Consider the following 14,237-nt stretch of genomic DNA (forward strand, 5'->3'; position numbering starts at 1 on the left):
ATGTCTTATGAGATGTATATTTCAGTAAAAATATTGAGGTTTTGCAGCGCGACTGTGTTTCAAATGTAGGTGGCGCCAAAATGAGGTTACTTGCCAAAAATCGCATTCCTTTCTGCTGGATTGAAGAAAAAATCGCTTATTTCTCATGATTCCCTGCATCAATCATAATGAAACTGGTTGCAAAAGACAAGAAAAATTTTTTGCTTTAAAATAATGATCATCAATTTTTGGGCGCGCAAAAGATTGTGACCTTTTTCTTTAAAAAACCTGTATTGGAACACGAAAAAATTAGTTTCCCCGTATATATCAATGAAATAAACAGTTATTTAGTTGATAACAGTTGTGTTAACGTATATTCAACAATTTTTATCGATTTTTGACAGACTTTCTTGCCAAATAGTCTAAATTACTATCTTTTTATAAATTTACAGTTTTCTCATAGAAAAATCAAACAAATTTTGGAAAGTTGTACACCAAATTGTTGGAAATAATTTTTCTCATCCGAATCCGGCATAAGTTTTGTAAAAATGTTGATTATGGAGGAAAAAACACATTTTTTCAAAAAATCATAGTTTTACGCTATTTGTTTATAGGTGGCGACATGTGTCTTTTAGCTTTGCTGCAAATTCTCTATCGTGTAAATCTTTTTCGAGACTAAATGATGTATTCATCAACATAATTAATACAGACTTTTTCCAGAAGAGACGCAGACACTGCTTAAGCAATGTGGCAACCGGGCGATACGCAACTCTCGCGCGTAGGGACCCGGCCTTTGAGGTTATGCAAAAATCACCCTTTTTTGTAGCTACAAAAAAACTTTTTCATGGCATAACTTTAAAAGTACTTCACTAAACAGAATAAAATTTAATAGGGTCTTAGGGGACCCCAAAACGAACAGAATAAGGCGGATTTGGCCAAAATCGGTTAAGCCAGTTCTGAGATAATCGTGTGGAAAAAAAGTCATGTCTACACACATCCCCACAGACATTTCTTCAGAATTTGATTCTGAGTCGATAGGTACACGTGATGGTATATCTAGGAGGTGTATCTAAGAAGTTCATTTTTCGAGTGATTTTATAGCCTTGCCTCAGTGAGGTGAGGAAGGCAAAAACTCTAGATTTTGAGAAGGTACTTTGTGACTTAAAATATGCAATTAAGTGTTTGACAATTTGGCTATCATTAACCAGGTGGCTCTTTTTCCCGAAAATGGCATGCAATATTACGTGGAAGAGCAAATGAAGTTAAAAAAAGTAAGTTGGTGTGTCTTGGCTAGCGTATAACAGTTGGATGTTAAGCGTTTGGCTTATGGGTAAGCTAGTGGTAGCTGATAATTATTAGAAGTATAAGAAAACAAATCACATATGTGTGTGTGTGTGTGTGTTTGTGTTTGAATGCGTTTGTTTTAGTTTTACAAACAGTCTTATTTTGCTTATTAAATCCATCTGAAGAAAATAAAGTTATCTACGTGCGTATTACGTGTACGTACACGAAGAGTTTTTAGGTTGAAATTTGTACCGGCCTGCATAAAAAAGGTAAACTAGTGTGCGTGAGATCGGGCTTATACTTAATAAAAACAAAAAAATTAATTGATAGATACTAACATTGCTGTAATGAAAATTTTGTTGCTCCATTCGTTGGTACTGTTTGACCCGTTAATGTTTAATTAACTGTTCAAAATAAGCTAAGGCTTCATCCATAAAGTACGTCACGCTAAAATCAGCCAAAATTTACCCTCCCACCTTCCCCTTTGTCACGCTTTTCCTATACTTATTATATGCAATGTCAAACTTGCTTAGACCCTACCCCTCTCCCTACGCTAGAGCGTGACATATTTTATGGATGACGCCTAAGGGCTAGTATTTCTATTCTCAAAACAAAACATTACCAAAACACCAGCAGATCCGAATCAGGCATCTTGAGAATTATGTCAAGTTTACAGAACGTTGCGGTGATGGTATTGCTCGTCCTCAAGACCTCGTGGAATTCGACGTAAAACTGTAAGCGGATGTTATTTTCGGGTCCAAAAAGGAGCTGTTAAAGTACACCAATTTGTATTATTTGATTCAAAGGTTGAGAATTCGATAAGATCTGATCGCTTCGCTTCGAACCTGATACTGTCCCGTGTTCTTCTAGTGTTCTGTGAGCAGTAGAGTCGAGACAATCGAATCACCGCGAGGTTCTAGCCGATCGAAGAAGATGACGTAATGGCAAATAACTTTGTGTTGGATTCCAGGACACACTGGAATTACCAACAATGAAAAGTTAGACTACTTATCTGGCCTAGCAGGTGACACCGATTTGGGGACGAAAAATGGAATCCCGAAGACTCACTAACTACAAGTCTTCTTCGTATGGAACAGGGTACACACAGGCCAACTGGATGAAGGATCCACAAGGGGCTTTGGTCCCGTTCCCTTGGCGTACAGTTTTCTGACGGTCCAGCGTGTGAGGTGCTGAATTTGTAAAAGTAGCAAATCATCGGCGATTCTTCGAGGGGTCCACCATAGAGACACTCAGTTCCGGATGTTGGGATGGGTACTCAACTTAGCGACGGTTATGCTGAGACCTTATTCAATTATCATTAGTAAAATAATGAAATATTCAAGAACTCCTAAGTATCTCTAAGTACAAATATGCATTTTGGCTGACGAATATTGAGCATTGAAGTCCGTGAAAGAAATAAACAAGTACACAAATAACTCAGTAACAGCAACAGTAATTTCAGTTTAGTTTTTTGGACAAGACACTGCATTTTATACTGTAGAAGTAAGAAAGTAATCAACTAGTTCTGCCACAATGTTTCCTGCAATAAAAATTCATCACTGAAAGGGGAATCATTTCAGCTTTTATGACAATGTTGGTTGTTTGAACTTAGATTTTTACACATTTACACACATTTGAACTGCTCAGTAAAAAAATCTCTCTTTATTTTCTCTTTCTTAATTTCCAATCAAATTTCCCACAAACCATTGTTAGAGCCAGCGTTTCCTTCAAAAAACCATCCTGGTAATACACGATCCGATCATTTTGCTCCCTACTAAAACCACTCTAATCCTTCTTGATGCTGGCCTTGATCAGTTGCAGGTTGTTGGTCTGGAAGCACTTGAAGCCCCGGAAGGCCCAGTGGCACGAGTTGTCGTCGGTGTTCTTGTCCACGCACTTCAGGATCTCCGCACGAACCTCGTCGGCATCACGGCCATGGGCCAGCTGCAGGACCAGGTTGTCCACGATCGGTCCGTTGTTATCGTCGAACAGCTCCATCTTGTTGAAGATACACTTGATGTAGCACTGGGTCGTGTCATCCTCTGGGAAGTCCCACTTGCGGTACTTGGCCACCAGCTCGTCCGAGATGGATAGCGAGGACACACACTCCGAGCGGTACGTCTGCAGATCGTCCGTGGTCTTCACGGTAAAGTCAGCAGCGGCCTGTAAAAGGAAGAATTCGAAAAAAATGTTCCAGATTACTCCAGAACGATCTCCCGAAACCTTAACAGCAGCTGCTTACCACGGCGATCAGGGCAAAAATGGCGATAAACAGCTTCATCTTGGACGGGACGGCTTGAACGACTCTGGGATACTCCTTCGATGGTGCGGGAAAAACTGGAACTGATGTTCTGTTTGGTCAGAATTGGCCGCTTTTATACCGACTGATAATGGGCCCCCACAGCGGACGGTTTTGATTGGTGGGGCCATGCATCGCATCACATTACACCTTTTGTGATGGAGTCGAGAAGGTTACTTTTGATCAGTAAATATTGTGGCTATAGCGGCGCGCAAGCGAGGATCGGCCAGCAGTCCCGCATACGGGTCAAAAATCTCCGGGATGAGGTAGTGGTGTTCAAGAATTAGATGGGTTAATATCATGAAAAAAAAAACTTAGCTATATTGTGCTCATTCTTTAAAATTCTTTATCACATATTCAAATTAATATGTTGTCGTCACTTTTTAATTTGGAATTATTAAAATCAGTGGCATGTTGTATTTTCACTGCTTAAAATTAATTTATTTGATTGTTCACTTATTCGAATAAGTTCGAATAACCAAAACACAAAGGTTGTAGTTTTTGTGTAACAATTCATCGCTTATGTGCTTCCTTAAAAATGTACATTATCTTCTGTTTTCAAAGAATAACAAGATTTTGTCCCTGAGGCGAGTATATGTGTTCCTAGTAGAATGTTACCAGCCGAATCCGAATCCGGGTCCAGAATTGCTCCAAATGATCTCAATTTTAAGATACACCCGTTTGAAATGTTAGTTTAGGCCAAAATTAGCTACTTTGTCGGCTATTTTACGAAAGAACTATTGAATAAACAACTAAACCAATACATGTATCTTAAAGTTCATGTTACACCCAAAATTCAGAATCGAGATAATCGTTCTCTCAAAATTTATTGAGGGCTCAGTGCCAAAATCGATAGAATAATGGTACCAACTCACACTATCATAACAAATGAGTTCATTCGTTAGTTGAATCAATAAATCTCCAACAAGTATCATACATCGACTTCTGACTTCTCCATTGTCATCAAGCTGTGGTGGCCGAGGCAGCTAAGTCATTGGATTGGTTTGTCGAAGGTCTCTGGTTCGATTCCCGTTGTCGACACTTTTGGTTTTTTGTTTGACGGATGAACTTTTTTTGCAAATGAACCTCGAGAGAATAGTTCTATCGCCCATCTCGAGCTGTGTTCTCTGCGTCCGTGAATGGTACCACTATTCTCTCGTTTCGAGACCATCATTCTCTCGGACTAGCGCTGCCAGTTTTGGGTGTATCCTCTTTCTGAAACACCCCTGGTTTTTAAAATTTGATTGTTTCTACGCATATTTATAGCCATTTTAAAATAATATTATCAGTTAGTTCTCATTCAAGTTTTTCCAACTTGCATGCAAGTCAAATTTTGCTGGGATTAAAAAATTAAAAATGCTTTGCAGAACGTTTATTAAGTTTGTCTCCGCAATCTTATTGATCATTTTAAATGTAATTTTGTCTGCTGAATCCATCCCCATCAAAAGATTTTTTCGAAAAGGTCAAGTTTTTGAGTAAACATATAATTTTCGATGATTTTTTCAAAATAAAATCTATTTTATGTCAAATTATGACTCAGAGATGACTAAAGGTCGATGTCTCGTCAGTCTTATTGATCATATTCAATGTAATTTTGTCTGCTAAATCCATTTCCATAATTAGATTTTTTCAAAAAAGTCAGGTTTTGAGTAAAAATTGAATTTTCGATGATTTTTTCAAAATAAAATGTATTTTATGAGCAATTCTCTTCGAAGTTGGCCGATTACAACCTTTTTTATATTTTGTATTTTTTTATTTGGCTCAAACTTTGTGACCACAGATGCTATTTTGTGCCATTACAAGTCTCCATACAATTTTGGCAGCTATACAGTATACATATATAAATGGTACGTAAATATTTAAACAGCTGAAACTTTTGAGTGAATTTTCTGATCAATTTGGCGTCTTCGGCAAAGTTGAAGCTATTGTTGAGGACTTTTGAGAAAAAAATTGCTGAATTTTTATCAACTTTTTTTTAACAAAAATTCAAATTCCCAAAATACATATTTTTTGATTCACGAGATTTTTTATATGTTTTAGAGGACAAAAAAACCCCAACTTTGGAGCCAAAAAATCGGCCGCCAAGTTATGATATTTTGAAAAAAATAGTGATTTTTGAAATCGATATTCCATACAATCAAAATTTTATACAAAAAAAAACGACTTTATTTTTTTATGTTAAATTTGATTTGCAATAGTACTTAACAGATTTTTGATAAAAGGCACCGTTTTCAAGATATAGCCACCCAAACATTCAATATTACGCCCTTTTAAAATGTAAGTCTTGATCATTTTTTTTGTTTAAAATATTGTTTTTGAAATGATCGGAAATTTTCACGAATGTTTCATGTTTTAACATTGCTATTTTTTTTCTAAATAGTCCTCAACAATACCTACAACTTTGCCGAAGACGTCAAATTGATCAGAAAATTCACTCAAAAGTTCAAGCTGTTTAAATATTTACGTACCATTTTTGTATGGACAGCTGCCAATTGTATGAAGACTTGTATAGGTGAACCAATGGCACAAAATAGCTTCTTTGGTCATAGGGAAGGCCCTCACAAAGTTTGAGCCAAATCAAAACATACAAAAAATAAAAATGGCCGAAAGGCTTCATCCATAAAGTTCGCCACGCTAAAATCACCCAAAATTTACCCCCCTTCCCCCCTCCCCTTTGTCACGCTTTCCCTATACTGATAACACGCAATGTTACACTTTCTCAGGCCCCCCCTCCCCCCCTAGAGCGTGACATACTTTATGGATGACGCCAAACCGGCCGATTTCAAAGAGAATGGCTCACAAAATAGATTTTATTTTGAAAAAATCATCGAAAACTCTATTTTTACTCAAAAACCTGACCTTATTTAAAAAAATATAATGATGGGAATGGATTCAGCAGACAAAACTACATTAAAAATGATCAATAAGACTGACGAAACATCGACCGTAAGCCATCTCTGAGTCATGCTTTTGCATAAAATAGATTTTATTTTTAAAAACGTTACTTAATCCACCCTTAGGTGGTTGGTGCCTTCCTCTCATTCAAAGGGTAATGCTATCCAAAATAGACACGCTCGTGGGAAGGTCTTTAAATTACCTATCCAAAGATAGGTCGCATGATATATTTGGAATACGTTTTCATCTAAATATCTGAGAACTAGCCTCCAGAAAGAGTATAAATAACTCTCAAGTGCTTATAACTTTTGATAGGGTTGTCAGATCTTCAATGTTTTGGACGCGTTGGAAAGGTCTTTTGATTACCTGTTCAACGACTGGTTGCATGATAGATCCGGACAACGTTTTCATCGTGATATCTGAGATCCGGCTTCCAAAAAGTGCATAAATTACACTTAATTGCTAATAACTTTTGATAGGGTTGTCAGATCTTCAATGTATTGGTCGCGTTGGAAAGGTCTTTTAAATACCTTTCTAAAAATGTATAACATGCTGGGGTTTCTTACAAAAACCACCCTTTTACAATCTTCCGGACTTTAGTCAAAATCGTTTTTAGCATAACTTTTGAAGTACTTTACTAAACTTCATAATTTTCAATAGGGACTTATGGGACCCCAAGACGAATCGAATGAGACCAAAACGGTCCAAATCGGTTAAGCCAGTGCTGAGATAATCGAGTGCATATTTTTTGGTGCACAGACCCACATCCCTACACACACACACACACACACACACACACACACACACACACACACACACACACACACACACACACACACACACACACACACACACACACACACACACACACACACACACACACACACACACAGACATTTGCTCAGAATTCGATTCTGAGTCGATAGGTATACATGAAGGTGGGTCTAGGAGGTCTAATTGAGAAGTTCAGTTTTCGAGTGATTTTATAGCCTTTCCTCAGTAAGGTGAGGAAGGTAAAAATCATCGAAAATTCTATTTTCACTCAAAAATTTGACCTTTTCGAAAAAATCTAATGATGGGAATGGATTCAGCAGACAAAATTACATTAAAATTGATCAATAAGATTGCCGAGACAAACTTTTTAAACTTTCTGCAAAGCATTTTTGATTTTTCTTATTGATATCCTAGCAGAATTTGACTTGCAAGCAAGTTGGAAAACCTTGAAAGAGAACCAACAGAAAATATTATTTTTAAATGGCTATAAATATGCGTAGAAACGATCAAATTTTAAAAACCAGGGGTGTTTCAGAAAGGGGAAAACGTGAACTTTAAGATACATGTATTGGTTTAGTTGTTTATTTAATAGTTCTTTTGTTGAATAGTCAACAAAGTAGCTAATTTTGGCCTAAACTAACATTTCAAACGGGTGCATCTTAAAATTGGGACCATTTGGAGCAATTCTGGACCCGGATACGGATTCGGCTGGCAAAATTTTACTAAGAACAACCATACTCGTCTCAGAGACAAGAAACAGTTGATTTTTTGTTGAACTGTGTAATAAATAAAAAAATAAGTTGAACGGCTCTAAATACTCCTTTTCTACATTATTTCCTGTTAAACAACTCTTAAAAAAATGTTGTTGTTTATCTTATTAACGTGACTTTAACCTACTTAAAAAAAATAAATTCTTTAAAAATCTTTTTAAACCTGAATTTCCATCTGTTGACAACTGCAGTAATATTGATATTTTAAGGTTTATCTTCAGTAAATTCCATAAACAATTATTCTATTTTCCAAAGTGCAAAAGTATTGTTTATGTTGAGAAAAAACTTCTGAAATCAATTTACTAAGCACACGAAAAATTATAAGATTGCATTCATAAAAGGCTTTCAAAAATTGGTCTGAAAAATATAATTTTAAAAATCCAGGTACGATTGTGCAGTGGTACGCGTGGCCTGGGTTCGATTCCAGTGGCATTTTTCGAGACGAGATTAGCTCAGTCCCGGTGTTTGGTGTAGGAGTTGTCTTTCTGTGTAAAAAAACTTGTCCACGGGTCGGCAGTTGGATTCACAATACAAAGGTTGTCAGTTCAAATCCCGGAGTGGATGGGAGCTTAGGTGTCAAGACAAGTTTGGTGGCATGGTTTTGCCTTCCTCACTGAGGTTAGGCTATAATCCTGCTCTAAAAATGAACTTTGTATAAAAACGTCGTAGACCCACCTTCACGTATACATATCGACACAGAATCGAAAACTGAACAAATGTCTGTGACCAACAAACTAGCTCATGTTTCTCGGCACTGGCTGAACCGATTTGACCCGAACCTATTGCATTCGACTTGGTTTAGGGTCCCATAGATCGTGTTTTATACAGATTGAAGTTTCGATAAGTAGTTCAAAAGTTATGTATAAAAATGTGTTTTCAAATATATCCGGATCTCACCAACCCATCGTTGGTTAGATTATCAAAAGACCTTTCCAACGAGTCCAAAACATTGAAGATCTGGCAACCCTGTCTCGAGATATGGCCACTCAAGTGATATTCATGTACTTTTTATCCCGGACCTAAAAAACAGATGAAATTTGTGTACAGCCATTGTTGGTAATGAGTGAGGAAGGCTCCAACCACATGGGTGGATTAAGTAAGTTTTTTTTCAATATTTCGATGCCTCGAAGACCTCTAACTAGATAGAAAAACCAGCAAGCTTAGTACAAGAGAACATAGAGGCATCGATTTGTCAAGTTATTATGTATATTGTTACCATTATTAGTACTTTTGAATATTATTTGTTTAGCACAATTAAGGCAAACAAAATTTGTTTTTTTTTGTAAACATGAGCACGAAAATTCATTTTTTTATTGTGATTTCCCCTTTTTCTATTTTATTTAGGTAAATCAGAGTAAAAAAATGGAACAAATATTTGCAATATCCTTTATAAGCTTAAATAATATCGGAGAATGATTCAGGGCTGAATTAAAAGTTTTGATCATCCCAAACTCCAAAAAAATAAGGAAGAGTCTGACTCCTTCCAACTGCAAGTGAAATTCACTGGTAGTGGCGTGTTTTGTTTATTTCGATTGCAAATATCGCTCATATTTTATTTGATAACAACACAACTGGGATCAGCTGCTGCTGTGGCCGTCGTTGGTCGGCCGAGGTAGACTCAATTTAAGCTTGATTATGCTTATGTGCTCACCCCCGGGGTGGCAGTGACATGCTAATATTTTCAAATTTGAGTAACGGATTAGAAAGTTTCCATAAGTATGTACGATGGGGAATTTCTTTTTGGGGGGTGATGTCAAAGGCAAAGTTTATCAGCATATTTGAAAACATTTTGTCCGCACTGTCCAATTCGAATAAGATTGCTTCTAAATCCTTTCCGTAGAATCAGCTGATGTTGCTAAGAACGTTATACATAGTACTAATAAACATATCAACTATTGTCGCGAGCATTCGTTCTTGGTAATACGAGAAGAACCATAATACAAATAATGCAAGTCACACAATCCAGATAACAACGGCGACGGGGTCTCGAAATTGAGGTAAATGTGCTTGATGGAGCTGCAAAATGATTTTCGCCAATTGCTGGCAATGAATAGGTTTTATTGCTTGATTGGATTTTGTAGGACATTCACTCACATGGCTGCTGAAAAGGGTAATTTATGGATGCAAATTTGCATTTTGCTAGCATTTTGTTGCCATTTTACAAAAAAAAAAACCTTTTCTGGCAAGTTTTTTTTTTTGGGTATGCAGGACATGAATTTGGGTTTTGTGCAACACTTCTTGGTAATTTTTGTTAAAGCTATAACTTACTTGATAAGCTACGGCTAACAGAAACTAAAACTTAAAAACTATTTTTGTCTTGTTAACCCTCTTAGACCCAACTCCGACTATAGACGGGCAACGATTTGAAAAATTGCCAGAAATCAATTTTCAAATTTGTTTTCAACCTTCAGCAAACATTGTTGGAAAGTAGTGTTGGAGAGTTTGTCGATAATTCAACTTTTTTCATGTGACTGTTTTTCTGAGGTCAACTTAGACTAATGGTTTAAGTTTATCACAAAAACGTTAAAAAACCAAATGAGTCGATTGTTGAGTGATTTAATCAAAATGAAAAAAAAACACGGCAAAGAACTATCAATAATAAACAAAACATAAAAATGCTAAATGCTTATAAACATACTTGGATTGAGTTAAGAAAATAGATAACACAAGGGAAGAAACGTTTATTTATGCATCCTCAATCAAATAAATACTGCTTATGCTTTTTATTTGAGAATTTTCATAAATTTATTGATATTCTGCAAATTTGTTATAGTAGCACAACTATTGTGAAGTTTAGATACATTTCGCCACTAAAGTGGAAGATTAAAAGGTGAAGGGAAAAGTTAAAGATTTTATTTTCCGCACTCAAATAGATAAATAACTGTAATTGTGTGCAATAGTACAATGCAAAAAATCGTCTGTTTGAAACCGAACCTTGAATTCTAATTTTCACTTATTTTCTAGTGGATTTTTACAACTTCGACCACGACTTCGATTGAAAAATTGGTGAATGTTTTGGAACTTTAAGAAATGTGGCCGTGAAAAAATATTTATTATTTTGCTGAGATAATCTGCCTATCATTAATGCTAGTTCATTGTATAGAGAAGAAGCTACTTAGAATCTGCAGCATAAACATTTTTCATCGAATAACTAGTCAAGTAAACGCCTGCCATTATGCAGACGGCTTTATTCAAGTGTGACTTGAGTTTGGAAACGTAAATCGGTATTATATCATATTATTATTTGTTATTTCTTAGGAACCATTCACGTGGACACTTTTTCGGAAATCTAATCGACTATTTTGGAAAATTTTGACTTTAATGTGTGTAAATCTGTGTTTATAAGTAAAATTTTGTTGCTTAGTTAGTAAGAAAACCTGAAGTCTGCAAAGATGATAAATAAATAAAAAAAATAATATAAAATCCATTTCAAAACTTTTTTAAGCCCAAGTGCAACAGTGCATAGAAAAAGAAAGCAGAGCAATTCTCTGAGATTTCGGTCATTCGATTTTTTTTTTGTATTTTTTAATCCGGCTGAAACTTTTTTGGTGCCTTCGGTATGCCCAAAGAAGCCATTTTGCATCATTGGTTTGTCCATATAATTTTCCATACAAATTTGGCAGCTGTCCATACAAAAATGATATGTGAAAATTCAAAAATCTGTATCTTTTGAAGGAATTTTTTGATCGATTTGGTGTCTTCGACAAAGTTGTAGGTATGGATATGGACTACACTGAAAAAAATGATACACGGTAAAAAAAATTTGGTGATTTTTAATTTAACTTTTTGTCACTAAAACTTGATTTGCAAAAAAACACTATTTTTTTTTATGTTTTTATATGTTTTAGAGGACATAAAAAGCCATCTTTTCAGAAATTTCCAGAATGGGCAAAAAATCTTTGACCAAGTTATGATTTTTTGAATCAATACAGATTTTCTAAAAAAATCGAAATATCGGTCGCAAAAAATTGTTCAACTTCATTTTTCAATGTAAAATTGAATTTGCAATCAAAAAGTACTTTAGTGAATTTTTGATAAAGTGCACCGTTTTCAAGTTATAGCCATTTTTAGGTAACTTTTTTGAAAATAGTCGCAGTTTTTCCTTTTTTAAAATAGTGCCCATGTTTGCTCACTTTTGAAAAAAATATTTTTGAAAAGCTGAGAAAATTCTCTATATTTTGCTTATTTGAACTTTGTTGATTCGACCCTTAGTTGCTGAGATATTGCCATGCAAAGGTTAAAAAACAGGAAAATTTATGTTTTCTAAGTCTCACCCAAACAACCCACAATTTTCTAATGTCGATATCTTAGCAACTATAGGTCCGATTTACAATGTCAAAATATGAAACATTCGTGAAATTTTCCGAACTTTTCGAAAAAACTATTTTCAAAAATTTAAAATCAAGACTAACATTTCAAACGGGCCAAACATTCAATATTACGCTCATTAGAAATGTTAGTCTTGATTCTCAGCTACTAAGGGTCGTATCAACAAAGTCCGAAAAAGCAAAATATAGAGAATTTTCTCAGCTCTTCAAAAATTTTTTTTTTCAAAAGTGGGCAAACATGGGCAATATTTTTAAAAAATGAAAAACTGCGACTTTTTTCAAAAAAGTTACCTAAAAATGGCTATAACTTGAAAACGGTGCACTTTATCAAAAATTCACTAAAGTACTTTTTGATTGCAAAATCAATTACATCGAAAAATGAAGTTGAAAAATTTTTGCCCATTCTGGAAATTTCTGAAAAGATGGCATTTTATGTCCTCTAAAACATATAAAAACATAAAAAAAATTAAAAATAGTGTTTTTTTTTTTCAAATCAAGTTTTAGTGACAAAAAGTTAAATTAAAAATCACCAAATTTTTTTTTACCATGTATCATTTTTTTTCAGTGTAGTCCATATCCATACCTAAAACTTTGTCGAAGACACCAAATCGATCAAAAAATTCCTTCAAAAGATACAGATTTTTTGAATTTTCACATATCATTTTTGTATGGACAGCTGCCAAATTTGTATGGAAAATTATATGGACAAACCAATGATGCAAAATGGCTTCTTTGGGCATACTGAAAGCATCAAAAAAGTTTCAGCCGGATTAAAAAATACAAAAATTAAAATTAAAGAAAAAACTAACTTAATCCACCTATGTGGTTGATGCCTTCCTCACTTTTTACCAACAATGGGTAATATGAGTGGTTTGGACACATATTTCAGCTATTTTTTTCAGGCCCAGAAAAATAAGTACACAGATATAACTTAAGTTGTCATAACTCGAGACAGGGTTGCCAGATCTTCAATTATGTGGACTCGTTGGAAAGGTCTCTAGATTACCTAACCAACGATGGGTCGGATGATGGATCCGGACATCGTTTACATGCATTTAAGTGAGATCCGGCTTCAAAAAAGTACATAAATATCACTTAAGTTGTCATAACTCGAGACAGGGTTGCCAGATCTTCAATGTTGTGGACTCGTTAAAAGGTCTCTTGATTACCTAACCAATAATGGGTCGGATGATGGATTCAGACATCGTTTACATGCATTTATGAGATCCGGCTTCAAAAAAGTACATAAATATCACTTAAGTGGTCATAACTCGAGACAGGGTTGCCAGATCTTCAATTATGTGGACTCGTTGGAAAGGTCTCTTGATTACCTAACCAACGATGGGTCGGATGATGGATCCGGACATCGTTTACATACATTTAAGTGAGATCCGGCTTCAAAAAAGTACATAAATATCACTTAAGTGGTCATAACTCGAGACAGGGTTGCCAGATCTTCAATGTTGTGGACTCGTTGGAAAGGTCTCTTGATTAATTAACCAACGATGGGTCGGATGATGGATCCGGACATCGTTTACATACATTTAAGTGAGATCCGGCTTCAAAAAAGTACATAAATATCACTTAAGTGGTCATAACTCGAGACAGGGTTGCCAGATCTTCAATTATGTGGACTCGTTGGAAAGGTCTCTTGATTAACTAACCAACGATGGGTCGGATGATGGATCCGGACATCGTTTACATACATTTAAGTGAGATCCGGCTTCAAAAAAGTACATAAATATCACTTAAGTGGTCATAACTCGAGGCAGGGTTGCCAGATCTTCAATTATGTGGACTCGTTGGAAAGGTCTCTTGATTACCTAACCAATGATGGGTCGGATGATGGATCCGGACATCGTTTACATGCATTTAAGTGAGATCCGGCTTCAAAAAAGTACATAAATA

General features: G+C 35.5%; 2 protein-coding genes across 2 annotated transcripts in view; one reads left to right on the forward strand and one right to left on the reverse strand.

Annotated features, from left to right (window-relative positions):
• Nucleotides 1-1,391: 1,391 nt before the first annotated feature.
• The window catches only part of LOC6051834, a 113,178-nt gene continuing 100,332 nt past the window's right edge, over nucleotides 1,392-14,237 (forward strand). Inside the window, exon 1 of the mRNA XM_038249184.1 lies at nucleotides 1,392-1,532. The gene's annotated coding sequence lies outside the window, so the exon portion shown is untranslated. The remainder of the gene's footprint in view (nucleotides 1,533-14,237) is intronic.
• LOC6051445 (general odorant-binding protein 99a) lies at nucleotides 2,897-3,667 on the reverse strand. Its single transcript, XM_001867848.2, has 2 exons — nucleotides 3,506-3,667; nucleotides 2,897-3,426 (listed from the first exon to the last, which is right to left on the reverse strand). Exons 1-2 carry the CDS (start codon nucleotides 3,542-3,544, stop codon nucleotides 3,049-3,051), a joined length of 417 nt encoding a protein of 138 aa, XP_001867883.2. The 5' UTR covers nucleotides 3,545-3,667; the 3' UTR covers nucleotides 2,897-3,048.

The sequence above is a fragment of the Culex quinquefasciatus genome, chromosome 1 (genome assembly GCF_015732765.1).
Source record: "Culex quinquefasciatus strain JHB chromosome 1, VPISU_Cqui_1.0_pri_paternal, whole genome shotgun sequence".
Taxonomy (NCBI): domain Eukaryota; kingdom Metazoa; phylum Arthropoda; class Insecta; order Diptera; family Culicidae; genus Culex; species Culex quinquefasciatus.

Coding starts and splice junctions, on each gene's coding strand:
- LOC6051445 (XM_001867848.2), bottom strand. CDS start 3,544: ATGAAGCTGTTTATCGCCATTTTTGCCCTGATCGCCGTG. Junction 3,427..3,505: donor TTTTTGCCCTGATCGCCGTG/GTAAGCAGCTGC, acceptor TTCCTTTTACAG/GCCGCTGCTGACTTTACCGT.